Genomic DNA, 16,796 nt, shown 5'->3' on the forward strand with positions numbered 1-16,796 from the left:
AAAAAGTGATTACTAGAAAAATGAAATCAAAATGTAAACCCAACTGTATTTGAAGTACGGAATATTGTTAAGGAGACACAAGAAATAAATGGAATCTTAGTAAAGCATGTTCAGGAGAAGGAGTGAAATTTAAGGAAAGGCAGGAAATAAGCAATTTATATAATGATGGATTGAAATATAACTTTTAAATTATGTACAAAGGAAATGCTGTTATGGTTTGTTTTCTTTTTTGTTACTGTATACACACTTACATCACTTGTATAATTAATAAAGAAGTTAAAAAGTAAAATATCTGAAATCAAGTGAAACCTCTTCCACCCATTCATTGAACCAGTTTTGATCTTTGTTTTGTCCATTTGAAATGTAGTAGCCTCCCAGACTACCGCATAATTACTGCAGGCCTGTATCTGATCACTCACAACAATGGGCAATATAATAGATAAAGATGAAAAGACAAATGGAGTCAGACAAACAGATGTACACAGAGAAGTCACTTAAGAAACTGGTCAAAATACAGTGGAAAATAGTGTCACGGTAAGCAATAATGCTATATAATTGCTTGTTCCCGTCAAGACACCCAATTCTCTGTAGCAGAGATCAGGTTGTGAAAACTGGTTTAACAGATTGCTGGGAATGCCATATCTGTTACAATGCCTGACTTACTTTTCACTTTTATAAGCACACACTTCTTGCTCAGAAGATATGAAATTAAAGGCAGAGACTATGGATACAAATACAGGAGGGGAGATGGACAAACAGATGCATTAATAAATACTGCATGCTATCGTGTGTTTTTGTCAAAGTAGCGGCTGATTGTTTCTTGGTACAGAATTAGTGGAAAACATCAATATGTATAGTCAATCAAAGTCCAGTTTTCAAACAAGCTGCCTGATCATTCTCATAGACTAAACAGACCTTGCATTTTTAATGAATAGCACTTTGGCAAAAAAAAAAAAAAAAAAGAGGTAAAACTTCCTAGTAAAAGACCCTTCTGTTTGAGTAAAGGGAATCAATAGAAAACATTGAGTGCTGAAAACTGAAATTTGTACATAAGCATGAAAAGTCATGTTTCTCTTCTCTGACTGTAGGTAAATATTAATGCCAAACATCAGAATTTCATCCTTATTGTTTAGACAACGTGTACTGATAGACTGCCTCTGGTAGTCAAAGGACGTTTAAAGGTATGCCCTATCTGTCTGTCTTTCTCTCTCTTGCTTACTTGCCCCATCTTTCTCTGTCTCTCTCAAACACACATACAGAGATTTTTTTTCCTTTATTTACTTTTTTAATTTTACACTTGATAAACAGTAAGGCCAGGTTTAGCAAGCGTAGTAAATGGCATCTGTTTGCTTTTTTCTGTCTGAGTTTTGCTGCAGCTTAATATGAAGCAATGAAGAAGCGGACTTATTTTTTTACTGGTCTTAACCTCTGTATTAATACCCTGTAGGGGGACATCCACTCTGTAATCAGGGTGACAATGTGCAGTTAGCCTGTTCTTTAAATAGCCTTGAAAGACCCTTTACCATTTGAAACCATTTTCTTAGAAAGCCACCTGGTGACTTTAACACAAGAGTACACAGCATCAGTAAAAATTAACATCAGCCATGCAGTGAAACATTACAACTTCACATATCAATGGTTCCCACATCCATGGAATAACCCCCTTGCAATTAAACAGCCCATCATTTCATATCTTCAAGACGGAACTGGACTGACTACATAGACACCCACACATGCCAACACAGGATCCAGGGCATCAAGTTACTAAATGGCCAACAGGCCCTGAGCTTTATCACCAAACCTATGAACCTCTGTTTATGTTCAAACAAATATATCCTGTTGGAAAAATGTACAGTTAGCAAAGTTCATAGCAACTGATTAAGGTTACAGTGATTTTGACAAATTATTTTATGATTCCCTTTAAAAGGATATCAGAAGTAAGGATAGCAGTTAGGAGACAAACACGTCATACAAAGTAACTTCTGCTAATAACAAGCACGTATATTAATATTATGACATGCATTTCATTTTAAAGCTACAGCTGCCATCAAGTAGATGCTGCACTGGTAGACGTTTAGTCAATCTGCTGTATAAGTTTAAAACCCCACTATTGACAATTAACAGATGTATTCATATATATAGCTGTAATAGCCACCCCATCAGCAAGACACAGAATAAGCATTCTGTGAAGAATTTTTGTAAATGTAATACCAGATAAAGGAATTCCGCAGTGGTGGTGCTGCGGTAGCGTTGTCGCCTCACAGTAAGACGCTGTCCGGTTCGATTCTCAGCTAAAGCGTCTTCTGCGTGGAGACATGCGTGAATGGGCGTACCTTCGTTGAAGGTTGTGCGTCAGGCCTGGCAAGCCAGTACGTAAAAATCAACTGCCACTCATTAGCGGACCGGAGTTCCGCTGTGGCGACCCCTAACCGGGAAAAGCCGAAAGACACAAACAAACAATACCAGATAAAGGAAGAGGCTAGCATGTCTTCCCTCTTCTGTCCACTAGCTGTATGATGACAGCCTGGTTTGTCTTAAGGCAAATCTGTAAAGGCAGCTCATCAGGAGATTAAAAGTCTTTCTTTTGTAACCACATTTTTACTATTTACTCCACCCTACAATCTCCACTGAAACCACTAATGAGAACTTGTATTCCCTCAACCACACACATTTTCTGACAGTCAGAAACCACCTACCTAGATGATGTACCATCTACAACCAATCAACAGCAGCAGAACACAGCAGAGACACTGGCAGAGGAACATCAGCTTAATGAAGGGATTTAATACTTAACCTACAGAGTCTGAGAAAAATGCAAACATCTGCAGATTCTCCTGATTTGTTACTACCTGACCTTTGCTGATGAATCCGGTATCCTTCCTGCCTAATTCATGCCAAGCATTCATGTGCATAATGATTCCTCAGTGAATTAGAGTTCCTCAAAAGAAAACGAATCAGAGTTTTGCCAAACAATCTAAAATCACACCCTGAAGAAGTTTTTCTTTCTTTCTTTCTTTTTTTTTTTTTTTTGCAGGAGGCAGGGGTTTGTCTTCTTCTCTGAGGTTTTCCAACCTCAGAGCCTGTATGTATAAATAATAGTGATATGAGGGTAAGGCAACTTTGCAGCTGCAGTTCTTTATAGAATGTAATGCTAGATATCCTTCTATATCATTGTTGAAATATTCTTGACTGTAAGGAACTCCTGCCAAGGATAGCCCAACATCCAGCCAGTATACCAAAGCCTTTAGATCTTGTATGTGGTGTTTGTCACACATATGCTCCCTATTCAGGACGAAGCCATAAGGATGACATATGGACGTAGTTACCCAGCAATTCTTTGCTGCCAGTCCAAGCACCATCATCACTCATTGGTCTGAAAGCCCTTTTGCTGTGCTGAATACCCAGCCATCAGATAAGTGCCCGGTTGGGGTCTTTTTTCTTTTGGTCTATTTTCTTTTGTTTACCTGGAGTTTACGTAATCCATGAAGGGAAAATGTCAGAGTGGGAAGCAGATTCCCCATAAGGATCATCACAAACATTGTCTTTTTGTCTGGGTGCTTTCCATGACCATACATCCTGCAGCACTTATAAAGCATTTGTGCCTAAGACTCTTAAAAGTTGGTTGTCTTCCCTGGCCATCTATCTCAAGAACCAGACACTTAAACTGTTAGCCCAGGATAGCATGACAGAATCTTCTAACCCCTGAGGTACCGTTAAGTAAGAAGGCCAAGAAATCTCACCCAAATTCTTTGTCTGCCGAGTCTCCATCGGCCATTTCTTTAGAAGCAGTTGTTGGTTCTGTAGGCCGTCCGGTTTCTACACAGGATTCCTCTGCTATGACCCACTGGAAGTCAGCATGGATCTTTCCTTTCACATGTCCTCTAAGACTCTGCAGGTGTTTGCTCCGGGGGGGGGGGACGTCGAGGGGGGAATCATGGTTGATCATCTCGGAGGGCTCTACAGGGATTCTGCAGATTCAGGTCAGGGAAGAGGTTCCATGTACTCTTACTGAATCTCATCAAGGGTCGGAACACCCAATGTTTGTTAGGGCTGAAGTCCCTACCAATAAGAAGGAGAAGACTAAGCATACTTCTGTACACCCCTAAGGATCCTCAAAGGGAATGGCAGGAGTTTACTTAGGTCCTGTTTAATGCTTTAATGGCCCTGAACCTTCCTTAAGGGGTTTCTGTGCCTGCTCCCCCTTGGACTTCTACTCCTTCCAAATGGACTAGGGCACTCAATTCCTCAGATGAAAATTCTGAATTTGATGGTGGGTCCTTGTGTTCCTCTTTCCAGATGCCTTTGACTTTGGCTTACGGTTCTGAGGAAGAACAGTTGGTTAGTCCTGAGTCTCCTTTTAAGGAATTGTCTTTTGGAGACAATATAGCTAGAACGATGGATTCTTCTCAAGTGTCTGATATTCAGAAAAGGTATTATGAGCTGCTTCAGGTAGACTCCTAAACCTTCTGCAGTGCTTCCTGTGTCAGCTGCTTTGTTAGACACCTTTATAGCTGCTTCTTAATCTCCTGATTATCAGCCTCCTGCTTCAAAGAAACCTGACAGTTTCTATAAAGTTCCTGAGGATTGTCAATTCTTATTCAAATGTCCTTCTGCTGACCTTGCTGTGTGGTTTCAGTCCCCTTTGACAACCCTTCTAAATGTTTCCCTCTTCCAAGCTTCTGCTTTCAGACAAGGATAGTAGGGCAATGAAGAGAACTGGTAAGAAGGTTTATACTATTTCTACTTTATGCTCTGGCCTTGATTGCCCATGACTGTCAGTTTCTCTCCAGACTCCCTGAATCTGAAGCAAAATGTTCTGCTCTATTTTGGGTTCTACCTGTCAGGTGGCTTATCACTCTAGTGTGTAGCTATGATGTTGACAATGCCTCTTCCAGAGCTGCTGCCTTTGGGTCTGTCATGAGGCATTATTCGTGGCTTCGCCTGCAGTCATTACCTGATGACATTAAGGCCAAGTTGCTGGATGCTCATTTAAATAATAAAAATCTCTTTGGAACTGCTGTTTCTGCTGCTGTTTATTTATTTATTTGACATTTGTAAACCGGGATAGTCCACCTGAGCAAAAGCCCTTTTTCCAGTGGAGGCCTGGGGAGAAAAGCTCCACAGTACAAGTAAGCAAGAACATTTACAAAATTGAAGATGTATACAGTGACAAATTACAATAAAACAGTTAACCAAATGTAGATAAAGCTCCGCAGTACAATATAGTAAGAGGCATTATAACACTGAAGAAAAAACACAGCAAAGGAATATACAATAAAACATTTGAATGAATATACATAACACACTGGGTTATCTTCAGAGGGTAATTGTACAATACAGAGCAGTTAAGTGAGTTATGGTACTAGGGAAGGGAGGAATAGAGAGGCTAGTGCTAGAGAAAGGGGTGGGTTCATGTGGGATGATTACAGAGGCAGACATGATTAAGTCTCTTCAAGAAAAAAGTATATCTTGCAGGACCTTACACTTATTTTTGTCTCTCCTATCCCTAAGTTCCAGAGGAATTATCCTACTTTTTTCTTCGCAGGCAGCCACGTCAGGCCACTAAAGGTAAGAACAGTGGTAGGCAAGCTCCTCCTGCTAAGTCTTCTAAATCTGCTGTGACCCAGAAGCATCCTTTATCTGACAAACCTGCTTCTCTTTGACATCTTGCCCCCCCATCCCTCAGCCAAGTTCTCTTGTCTCTTCACCTCTCCGTCTGACTTCTATACAGGCATTTCATCACCTCGGATTCTATCCATCTCTCATCTGTCAGGGTTACTTCATGGTGCAGAAGTCTCACTGTCCTTTTTCAGGGATTCCCCAACCTCCTCAGGAACAACTTCCTTTCTCAGAGGCCCTTTGGTACCTGATGAACCAGGGAACTATTCAGCCTATCCCTCCTTCACAAGTAGGAAAGGGATTTACTCCAGAATGTTCCTGGTCCCTTGTAAGGAGGGTATTTGGAGACCTATACCAGATCTCTCCTTGCTCAACACCCTTCTCAAAGTTCCTTCTTTTTGGATGCTTACTCTTCAAACCCTCTTTTCTCTTTTAATACCCCAGGTTTTTCTGGTGTTCTTGGATCTGAAGGATGCTTAGCTTCATATTCCTATTCACCCTCTTTTCAAGACGTTTTTACATTTCTTTCTCTCATTTTCCATTCTCTGCTTTGCTATTTGGCCTCTCTACTGCCCCAAGGGTATTAACAAAATACCTAGCTCCCATGATTGGCTTTTGCAGGCTCTAAGGCATTCAGATTTTTCCTTATCTAGACGCTGTGTTGCTTCAGGTACCTTCTGTCAGTTGCCTGTTACAGGATCTGGAGTTCACCACATCTCTGCTTCGGAATCTGGGGTTCACTATCAACTTCCAAAAGTCTGTTCTGACTCTCAAGATCATGTGTATCTGGGCTGCAGGATTCAGACAGTGCCAATCTTGGCCTCTCTTCCACCTCAAAAAGTTCTGTCCTGGACAGCTTTCTTTCTGTCTCTTCTTCCTCTGCCTGCTATTCCAGCCAGAGAGTTTCTTTGAGCCCTGGTATTCATGACATCTTCTATCTCAATGCTCCCTTTTGTCAGACTGCACATGCAGAAGCTTCAATGGTACCCCAAGCCAGTTTGGCTTCAGCATTGCCACCTTCTGGATTTCAGAGTGCCTATCCTTCCTTGTCTTAAGTGGGAATTTGAGTGTGGATTCAGTAACTTACTCTCAACCCAGGCCTGCTTTTCAGCCTCTGTTCCTTCTCAAGAATTGTTCACCAGCGCTTCAGATATGGGTAGGAGGGCTTCTATGGTCATCTGAAAGTTCAAGGTCTTTAGTCTCCCTTCAGAAGTCAGACCATATCAACATCAAAGACATGACAGCCTTGAGTCTGGCCCTTCAGGCTTATCACCCCATGCTCTCTCCAGGCCCTCTGAAGGTTTACACAGACACCACCACACTAATGTGTTATGGCAAGGGGGTATAAAGTCTTACCTTCTCTGCAGACAGGCTCTTCAGGCAAGGGATCTGGCTCTCACTTATCAGTTAAATCTTCAGGCATATATTCATTCAGAGCAAAATCTAGTGGCAGATGCTTTGAGCAGGTCCAAAACACAGGCTCAAGAATGTATGCTTCACAGAAACATGTTTCTGCACATAATCCATTGGTGGGTTACTCCTCAGGTAGATCTTTTTGCCTCTTTTCTGAACAGGCAGCTCTGTTTGTTCTGTTTCCCAGTGCCACACTTTCTGGCATGGAAGATAGACGCCCCTTCTTTTACTTGGAAGGGGATGTTTCCATATGCTTTCCCCCCTCTCCCTCCTTCCAAGAGTCCTGCAGAAAATATAGCTAGACTACCCGAAAATCTTACTATTGACTCCCTTTTGACCAAGACAGCATTGGTTGCCCCCTTAAGGCATCTGGCCATGGGCAATCACCACAAGTTACGTCACTGATTGGACCACAAGGGGTCACTCATCCATCCTCACGTGTCCACTCTTCAACTGATACTGTGAATGAGACGGTTGGATCCCTTTTAGGCACCTCTTTTATGAGGATGTGCTCATTGTTTTAGAGAAAGCAAGAAAACCTGCAACCAGAAAGTCTTATATGTCCAAATGGAAGAGATTTTCTGTTTGGTGCCATGCTCATAACCAGGACCCTTTTTCAGTGGGGGTCCCATTGATTCTCTACTATGTGTGTGGGTTGCTCCAGTCCGGCTTGGCCTATTCTTCTATAAAGGCCCATCTGTCAGCTATTTCTGCCTGTATGCCCTTCAGTCCTCGTTTTGAGGTCAAACAGTTTCTTAAAGGTGTCCTGCATCCTAGGCCCCCAAAGAAGCCCATTCCTCCTCCTTGGGACCTTTAATTTTGTTTTAGAAAAATTGACCCAGGCTCCTTTTGTGGCTGGAGGTTCAGCTCCTCTGCAACATTGTACCTAGAAGACTCTCTTATTGCTTGCTCTTAATTCTGCTTGGAGGGTTTCTGAGCTTCAGATCCTTATGGTCATCCCCCTTTATTCTTTTTCACAGAGACAGGGTGTTCCTTTATACTAATCCTTCTTTTACACCCAATGTGGTTAATGAGTTGTCTTAGAATCAGGCAGTACAGCTCCCTTCCTTTTTTCTTTCTCCTCAGTCTGCTAGTGAGAGGTTTCTGCATATCTTGGATTTGCACAGACAGCTCAGGTATTATTTGGATAAAAGTAAGGCCATTCGTAAGTCTGACCTACTTTTTGTTTCTTTTCATCCCAGGACATTGGGTTTGGCTATTTATAAGCAAACCATCTCCTCCTGGATATCTAAGGCCATTTCTTTTTGATATTCTTTTCGTAGCAAATGTCTGTCTACTTCTGTTAGGGTTCACTTGACTAGGGCTGTTGCCTCTTCTGGGGCTTTCTTCAAGGAGTTGAATACCAATTCCATCCTTGAAGCTGCTACTTGGTCTTCAGTACATACCTTTACTAAGCATTGTAAATTGGATGTGGTTTTTGGGCCAGAGCAGGTTTTGCTAGAGCCATTCTTCATGGGTTTGTTGAGGGCTCTTCTCAGCCTTCCACTTCCCAATCCTTTTCTTGAGTTTTTGTACTTTCCCTACAGTGAAGAATACTGCAACAGTGATATAGAAGGACATAGTACAGCTGTGTAAAATCTTACCATAACAGTAGATATATATTTCTTCACTGTTGCAGTATTCACCCCCCCCTCCATCCCCATTTTTTCTTTTGGGCTTTGTTTTGGCTTCCCTCCTGGCCAAGGGTCTTCCTTTTTTATCCACATTTTCTCCTTATGGATGTGCATTGCCTCTTTTGTCCTATGGAGGCTGTTCTCTACTGGGGGCAATTCAGTTCTGGTTAACTGTGTCCATATGTCACCTTTATGCCGTACTCCCATGAACTGGGTGCATACATGTGACGTGTGCTGCATACAAGATGCAAAGGCTTTGGTATACTGGCCGGACATTGAGCTATCCTTTGCAAGAGATCCCTACAGTGAAGAAAACTGAAACAGTGAAGAAAAGGACATGTACTGTTATGGTAAGATTTTAAACAACTATACTTTATTTCAGTAGGCTAACAATCTGCTGATTTGATAGTTTAGTGTTTATTACACTGTAGTAAAACCAGACCATTCGGTGTTTAGTCTGATCCCATACTCGTTAGCCAATACTGAGATGTTTTGTTAAACTAGGCTGCTGGCATTGCAACTGAAATTAAGATGCACATGAGAACACACTTGGTTAAATCACAACCCTTAACCTTAGACAAAATTACTAATTTGTGCAGGATAAAGCAAGTCGTAATTCTCCAGTCTATTCACAAAGGACCTCTTACCAAATGGAAAGATTATTAAAATGCAAGCTGCAAGTTAGAAAACATCTAATTTCACTATATACAGATAAGTGTCTTCTGGAAGAAACTGAATGTTATGCATCTGATATCATACCTCAAGAAACGTATCACCCTCTGAACTAAGGAGTTTGAAGAATCCATATCCTGGGATGCAGATGACAGATGACAGAGCCATGAGGAATCCAAGTGCTATAGCCCAGTTGGGGTAAACATAGTTATTGTAGGTAATAGGTTTGTACTGGATGACCGTGAAGATGAGAATAAACTGAAATGGAAAAGACATAATTATGAAACAGAATGCAAAATGTTCAGACTTCCAAGCATTCTAGATTAGAATATAAACATGTTTAATTGCTATTTAACATAAGCAAAAGCCACTTGTCATGTTTATCTTACTGCTGATATCCCATCCACTAATGTCGACCAACCAGGAACTTGGAGCTCCTGGACCCCCGTGACTAAATCTCATTTCTGAGTTGATTTCTATTGCTAGTTTATTTCTCAATCACTCCTAATGATCTTCCTAAGAAGGCAACATCTTCTGTGAAGTGGGGGTAAGGGGCTGTGAGATTGGCGCACCTATTAGCGCTAACAATTTTGGTATGACAGACATGATGGGCATCTTTATCTTTTTTTTTTTTTTCCAGCAGTATATGTCCAGGAATACTGCCCAAATTGTAGGAGATAAACATTATACAGAACAAGAAAGCTTGATACCAGAAACAATATGCGTACAGAGACTGCTGACATTTGTGTTTCCAGTTCTGTACAGTTTGTGGCTGCTGCTTCATATAATTCATAATACTCCCAGGTTGTAAATTTTAGGTGCATCTGACTATCAGGGAGCAGTTGGGAAACATTGTTCTCCAGTGCACAAGAGAATTACTACATTTAAAGGAAGTTTTTAAGAGTCTACGGGCTGGCACTGCTACCACATGACTGTGCTAATGTTAGTTTGTAAACTGTCAACTTGCACAGCACTCCCTACTGGTTGACCCCTAGGACAGCTGTCTTTAACAACCTGCCCATTCCTACAGCTCTGGCAAGTGTAAACACAGAATGCATACTTTTTCATGAAGACAATGGGGGCAAGATTTATATAAAAATTACAAGTTTCTTACCATAAGTCAACAGAAAACCACTTGACTTTACAGATCCAAACAAAATAGACTGTACTTTAGTGTCTGTACTGAAGATTAACAGTCCACATTTCCCCTCCAGGATACTGGCTATCATCAAACAAAAATCCAAGGCTAGAAGCCTCTCCTATGCCCAGCTTCCAGTTCTGTAAGCAGTTATTTCCATGGGGTATAAGCACAGATTGATGAAACTGATGAGAACTTCTTTCTTTTTTACTTCCTATATACACAAGATTATTTTTTAACTCAAAACAGTAATTTTTCCTTATAGTCTTGATTATATTTTGTCCTGCCCTCCTTACGGAATCATCACCCTACAGTGCCTTTTTGAAGTGTGTGTATTTTATCTGCAAGTCTACTAACAAAGGCTTACTTTCTTCAGTAAATTACCTAGAAGTAGAAGTTATAGCTTCTTCCCCAACACACTACTGCAGCTGCTATACCTTCTCCTGCAAAGGGCAGTTTTAAACAAAGAGCACCTTCTGATTTACTTTTTCTTGCCATCAGTGAATGCCTCTTGTGTACTCTCTTTTCTTTTAGATTGTTCTCCATCTATCTTCATGTAGATGGATACGAACCTCTCTTTTCCTTCCCAGTGTTACTCCCATCACTACAAAGGGCAAGTCAGAACAAGAATTATGCGTTCTAAAAAAAAAATCCAAATGGCGAAATAAATTGTACTTGCACTTAGAACAAATGGAAATCACTTTGGACACCGAAAAAAAGCACACTTTATTTTTTCAGTTAAGCACTTTTGTTCCGCAATTCTCATATGTGTTTCATCAGAATGAACACACACCTAATGAAACTCATGTTTATAAGCTTTGTGTGGTTCAGCCTAATTAATAGCTTACCTGCCTTATCCTTTTGTCTATCCACTGCAACAAGAATGTTCACAATGTGTCTAGCTCCAGCTATAGCTCATTGCAGGCTACAGGGAATCCACATTTTTTCATATTTAGATTACTTGTTTATTTGCAGTCTTTTTCAGTCTGTCAGGAATCTCTCACTTGTATCAGAGATCTCTTACACAAGCTGGGATTCCAAGAAAACATTCAAAAGCCTTTTTTGACTCGGTCCACACACAATTGTGTTAGTGGGGTATCAGATAGACAACTCAATTCAAAGAGCCTTTCTTCCATGGGAAAAATAGACCTTTATCTAGACCTACTTCTAAGGTTTTCCCTCAGACTGCAGTCACTGCAAGGAAATATCTCAGGATTATGGGTCTCATGGCATCTACGATTCTCAAGATAACAGTAGCAGAACTCCAAATGTGAAAGATAGAATCGTATCTGAACTCCCTTTGATCCTAACAGCAACATCCTTTGTCTTTTCAGATCCCTGTGCTGGGGTTTGTCAGAAGAGAAATCACTTGGTGGGGACAGGAAGTATCTGTAAATCTGGGTCTCCCCTTGTTCCTCCCTGTTCAAAAGCAGCGAGTCACCACATACACATTGGACTTTGCTTGGGGAGCAGTTTCAGAAGGGATAAAATGCAAGGTGTGTGGGACACCAAAGATAGATGCAAGCACATAAATATAAAAGAGATCCTTGCCCTGATCAAGGTATTCAACTCTTTGAATCATCATTGGTCCCTGAGACTTCTTAACGTTGTCTCAGACAATACCACAGTTGTGTGGTACATTAACAAGCAAGACGGACCCAGGTCATACCCCCTTGGCAGACTAGCCATGTTAACCTGGGATATAACTTCACAGTACAATCTCAATCTAGGTATCCTGCATTCCATCCAAGCAAAACTGTGTGGCAGACAAGCTGAGCAGTTCAAGGAAAGACCCTCACAAATGGAATCTAGATCAGGAAGTCTTCCAGGATTTGATCCATCTGTGGGAAGTTCCTCAAGCAGACCTATATGCCCCCACTCTGAACAATCAGCTGGCAAGATTCTATTCCAAGGCTTCATGTAAAAGGGCTTGGAAGACAGATGTGTTTTCTTTTCCATGGAGAGAAATGTTCCTGTATGCTTTTCTACCATTTGCAATGATATCCAGGGTACTTCTGAGGATTCAGAAGGAATCCCCCAAAATCATTGTGGTGACCCCCTTCTGACCCAGGTAACTGTGGTTCTCCCTTCTTTTGGAAATGGCCAGGGACAGATACCATAAGTTTCCTTACGGACTGGATTTACTCAAGAAAAGGGGTGTTTGATGTACCCCGACCACGATCAACTTCAGTTGACTGTCTAGATGATACTATCTTAATTCCCTTTAGTCACCTGTTTACTGAGGATGAAATAAAGACTTTGTGCATCCCTCAGTGATGCAGGTAGGTTGCCTCATGGTTGGGGACTTACACAAATGCTTTTATATTGTTAAGATGCAGGTAAGACTAAAAGAGTCTCTCCAGATGGCTCTCTCCCAGGTGGATAAAGGATTCTCCGCCACTAGAGAATTAACGGGACTGAGTTCTATACAGGGAGGCTTGATGGCCAGCAGGCAGAAGGGAAAAACAACTAGAAAAACATGCAGCATTCTTGGAGTAGTTTGCAGAAAGTATGGCCTTCTTTCTTATTCCCCTGAGCCTGAAATAGTACCTGTGATCATCTGGAAGGTAGCATTGTACTACATGCTACAGCACATTTTTTCCTGTGTTACAAAAGTGGAATGCTAAGCAGCAGTGGGACCTAAAGAGATAAATCCCTGCCTACAATGCAAATAACCTGCGGGCATCTGACGTGCTGGCATAAGAGGATGAGCATGCCAGTCCTGGGAGGGGCATATGCACTGGACAGTGTAGTTAGATTTCTCTGTCAGAAAACCAGGGTAACAATTGCATAAGTGCTTCCTTGTGTGGCCAAGGAAGCTTGCTGATGTCATCTCCTTCTGGAAGTGAGGAGTAAATTGGTGTGGTCAGCCCTTTACACTTTTTACTCACAGGACACTGCTGTGAATGTGCAAGGGTGGAAGAAAAGTAGGAAAACCACCTTTGAAGCAATGTGATTTAGTACCAAGAAAGCCTGATCTCCTCGTCAGGCCTGAGTCTTATATGACTAATGCCAGGGGAGCCCAGAAGAATCAGACAGTCTCACTAAATGAGGAAAGGCACCAGTGTCTGCTGATGGCCAGCTTGGATGGACAAAAAGAGTACAAAAAAGTAGTTTGCTCATTCTTGCTTATCGTCAGGTCATCTACCAAGGCTACAACTGACACATGGACGTTGGCTGAAGAATCACTAATAGAAGTCCACTATTGCAAAATCTTTACCTTACAACTTAGTAAGTAGGATAAGCAAGTTCTTTCTTTGTAGTTGCTAAAGAAGGATAAACTAGCTGAAACTATCTTATTTTGAGCTAACATGCATGCTAGTCTATAGTCACTGCTGGGTGGACTACACTGCTAAGAGGTTATTAAAGATCACAGACTAGAAAACTGCCAGTTTGGAATTCTAAACCATTTATAATTTCCCATTTCAGTAACATCACATCTCACATTTCATGCAACCCGGCATAAAAATGCTGGCAACAGACTAGAAAGAATTGACCATAGTTTTCTGTTAAGTTGTAAAGAAAGTACATTTGATCCTTACAGAAGTGAGGCTAAACACTTAAAAATATATGATTATAAATATATTATGTCTGTGACTGTAGTACCCTGGAGTATTACGCCTTACTAAGGTACTGCAATTTTACAATTAGTGTACATAAATAGTATAGGTGTGTACTGGCATTTCAGCAAGGTTAAACATTTGCTGTAGTCATCTGAGATTCACATATTATTTTTCAGAGCGCCATGACTTGTGGTTACTGCTCTCAAACTTTCAGTGGGGAGCCACTGCCTATGTGCCTTTCTTCTCATATGAAAAGTACAGCCTTATGGAATGACTCACTTGTTCAAAGAAAGAAGAATGAAAAGCAGGAAATACTAGAGTGAGAACAATACAGAATGTAAATTAATTACGTACAAAAATAATTGCAGGTGACACAAATCTCCAGCAAATTCTAAAAAAGATTGGCGGAGGAAAGCCCAGCATCATTTCCACATCTTTGAAGTATTCACGGTGCCCTGGAAGTGACAAAACAGAAAAAGAGTACCAGGTAAAAGGAGTCAGATTCGCTTAGTCCATAATGGTTTTTCTATATCTACAGCTCTATACATATTCATATATTCATACACAGAAACATTTACAAGATTTTACTGTCAATTAGGAAAGGGCACCAACACCTGACTCAAGGAGGTTATTATTTCAACCACTACATATTTCATTTCTGTAAAAGGATAAACTGTAAACACAAACTTTATTTGAGACCAAAATATATCTGCAAAGTGAAATGTATTTAGTTATTGTGTCTTCTGCTTTCTTTGCTAATTATGTTTTTGTTAATTAAAAGCATGTACACAGTATTTGTGGACTAAATGCCCCATCTTTTGTAGGCATTTGTGTGCTTGTCAGCCTCTGAACTTGCAGCACCTTTCTGTTATATTTTTTCTTTTCTCAATTATTTGTATCTGATTGGCAATTAAATATGGAAAGTTGTCCATTAAATGTTTGATGGTTTACAAAAAATAAATAAAATAAATAAATAAAATAACTTACCATAGACATACATAAGAGCAATGCACATAATGCAAGAAATAACAACGAGGGAGAAGCTTGCAGCATAGTTATCCATCAGAAGCAACCAATAAATACCAGCCTGCGAAAGGAAAAAAAAATAAAACAGCAACATCAATCAGCAAGAAAAAACGCATTTGTTTTTTAGGTACAATATATACACCCCTGGATCCCCTAAATGTAGTATTTAATAGGTCCATAGTTGAGTTCTAGGCTTTTTGCCCTTGTTGGCCATTTTAAGCCTAGCCAGTTTTCCTTTTGATGCTTGAATTAACCTATTCCATTTGGTGTTAGATTGGCCTTACCCATCTCATGGTCAATAATTATATATTACCCCAAATAACAATAAATGCGATCTTAGAATAGATAATTTGAGCTGACCCCATGCATGAGATAAAGTTTTCAAGACCTGCCTTTTTTCCATTAGTAATACATGATACAATAATCTTATCTTTGAAAATAGCATCAGCCACTTTTTTGTGCTGTTATTTTTTTCACTTTGAAAGCAAGTCACAAATCTTTGGATATATGCTGCTATCAAATCTTACTGAATGTGACCCTACTATTACAGTGCAAAATGTCTGGTTGAATTTAGAGAGTTTCTGCCATTATCCTTGATCATTATCAGGACTCAGTCAGAGGTCTCCTGTAAATGATCATTCACACCTACAAGCAAAACAAATTTGTCGTTAACTATTCAGTTCCAGCCCATAGATTGCCCTTCCAGCACCAGAGACCTCTGCTTGAATCTGAGACAAAACAGTGTAGATTGTACAAATATGACAACTGTCCATGTCAGACTGGCTGAACATTTTCACTGACAAAGCTACAGCAAGTGACAAATGCAGATTACCAAATCCAGTTACTTTTACTAATTCATTACTTACGATTTTACCCTTCAGTTATCTAACTCCCTATATAGTACACTCTTTCTACTTGCCCCATATACTTCAGAATTCAGTGGCTGAGTCAGTCCTTACATCACTGTAATATTCTCAGAGGTATGTTCTACTTACTATGTGTACTAATCTTGATGTACAACAGAAGGGATTCGTTTTCACGTTTAACATACTAAAGTACAGCTTGCTTACCAGATGTCCAGAGGATCTGGGCAGGTCTGCATTTACAGCCACTGCTGTCTTTGGTTAGGAAGTTGGGCTGTTAGTGGTAGCTGCAGTTTTCTGGAGTCTTGCTTATATGCTCCAAGTTTGCATCAGTTTTCAGGTTACCAACATAGTACACCAGACCAACCATAAATCTGTAGTTATGTCTCTATAAAAGCTTTATATAAATTCCCCTTACACTTTCCAGTGCACAGATAAACCTAATTTACAGTAAAAATAACAGTGAAGTTTATTTATGTATATATTCAATCCATTTCTGTTAAACTCTCTAACTGTTAAACTCTCTAACCACATCAGAACTTGTTGTTAGCACTAAATAAGCTACAAATTACTACAGCACTCAACCTTCCTCTTTACCTAGTGGAAAACAGTTTTTGTGCTTACTTTCCTCACTTGCTTAGAGAAAAACAGCTCTTATACTCACTTTCCTCACTTGTCTAGAGGAAAGTAGTTTTTTTTATTCAGGCATGTCTAAGGGTCAACTCCCATTGTTCTCTCCTATCTGATGAATCTGGGCATCTTGGGGCAATGTAGCAATTGCCTCATGTACACAGACAACCCTCTTCTCCTACCACCCAACACCACAACCCGTGAGAGAGGCACTTATCTAGCCAAACTGGAGGTAAAG

The 16,796-nt window shown here is 40.4% G+C and overlaps 1 protein-coding gene across 4 annotated transcripts in view; it reads right to left on the reverse strand.

Annotated features, from left to right (window-relative positions):
- Window positions 1-16,796, reverse strand: part of SLC6A9 (solute carrier family 6 member 9) — a 1,267,030-nt gene that overhangs the window by 42,890 nt on the left and 1,207,344 nt on the right. For all 4 annotated transcript variants that reach the window (XM_044085361.1, XM_044085363.1, XM_044085360.1 and 1 more), the window contains 3 exons: window positions 15,027-15,126; window positions 14,394-14,494; window positions 9,426-9,596 (listed from right to left, as the gene is read on the reverse strand). In XM_044085361.1, the coding sequence (XP_043941296.1) occupies window positions 9,426-9,596; window positions 14,394-14,494; window positions 15,027-15,126 (372 nt within the window). The remainder of the gene's footprint in view (window positions 1-9,425; window positions 9,597-14,393; window positions 14,495-15,026; window positions 15,127-16,796) is intronic.

This window comes from Protopterus annectens, chromosome 10.part0 (assembly GCF_019279795.1).
Source record: "Protopterus annectens isolate FY-2018-M chromosome 10.part0, PAN1.0, whole genome shotgun sequence".
Taxonomy (NCBI): Eukaryota; Metazoa; Chordata; order Ceratodontiformes; family Protopteridae; genus Protopterus; species Protopterus annectens.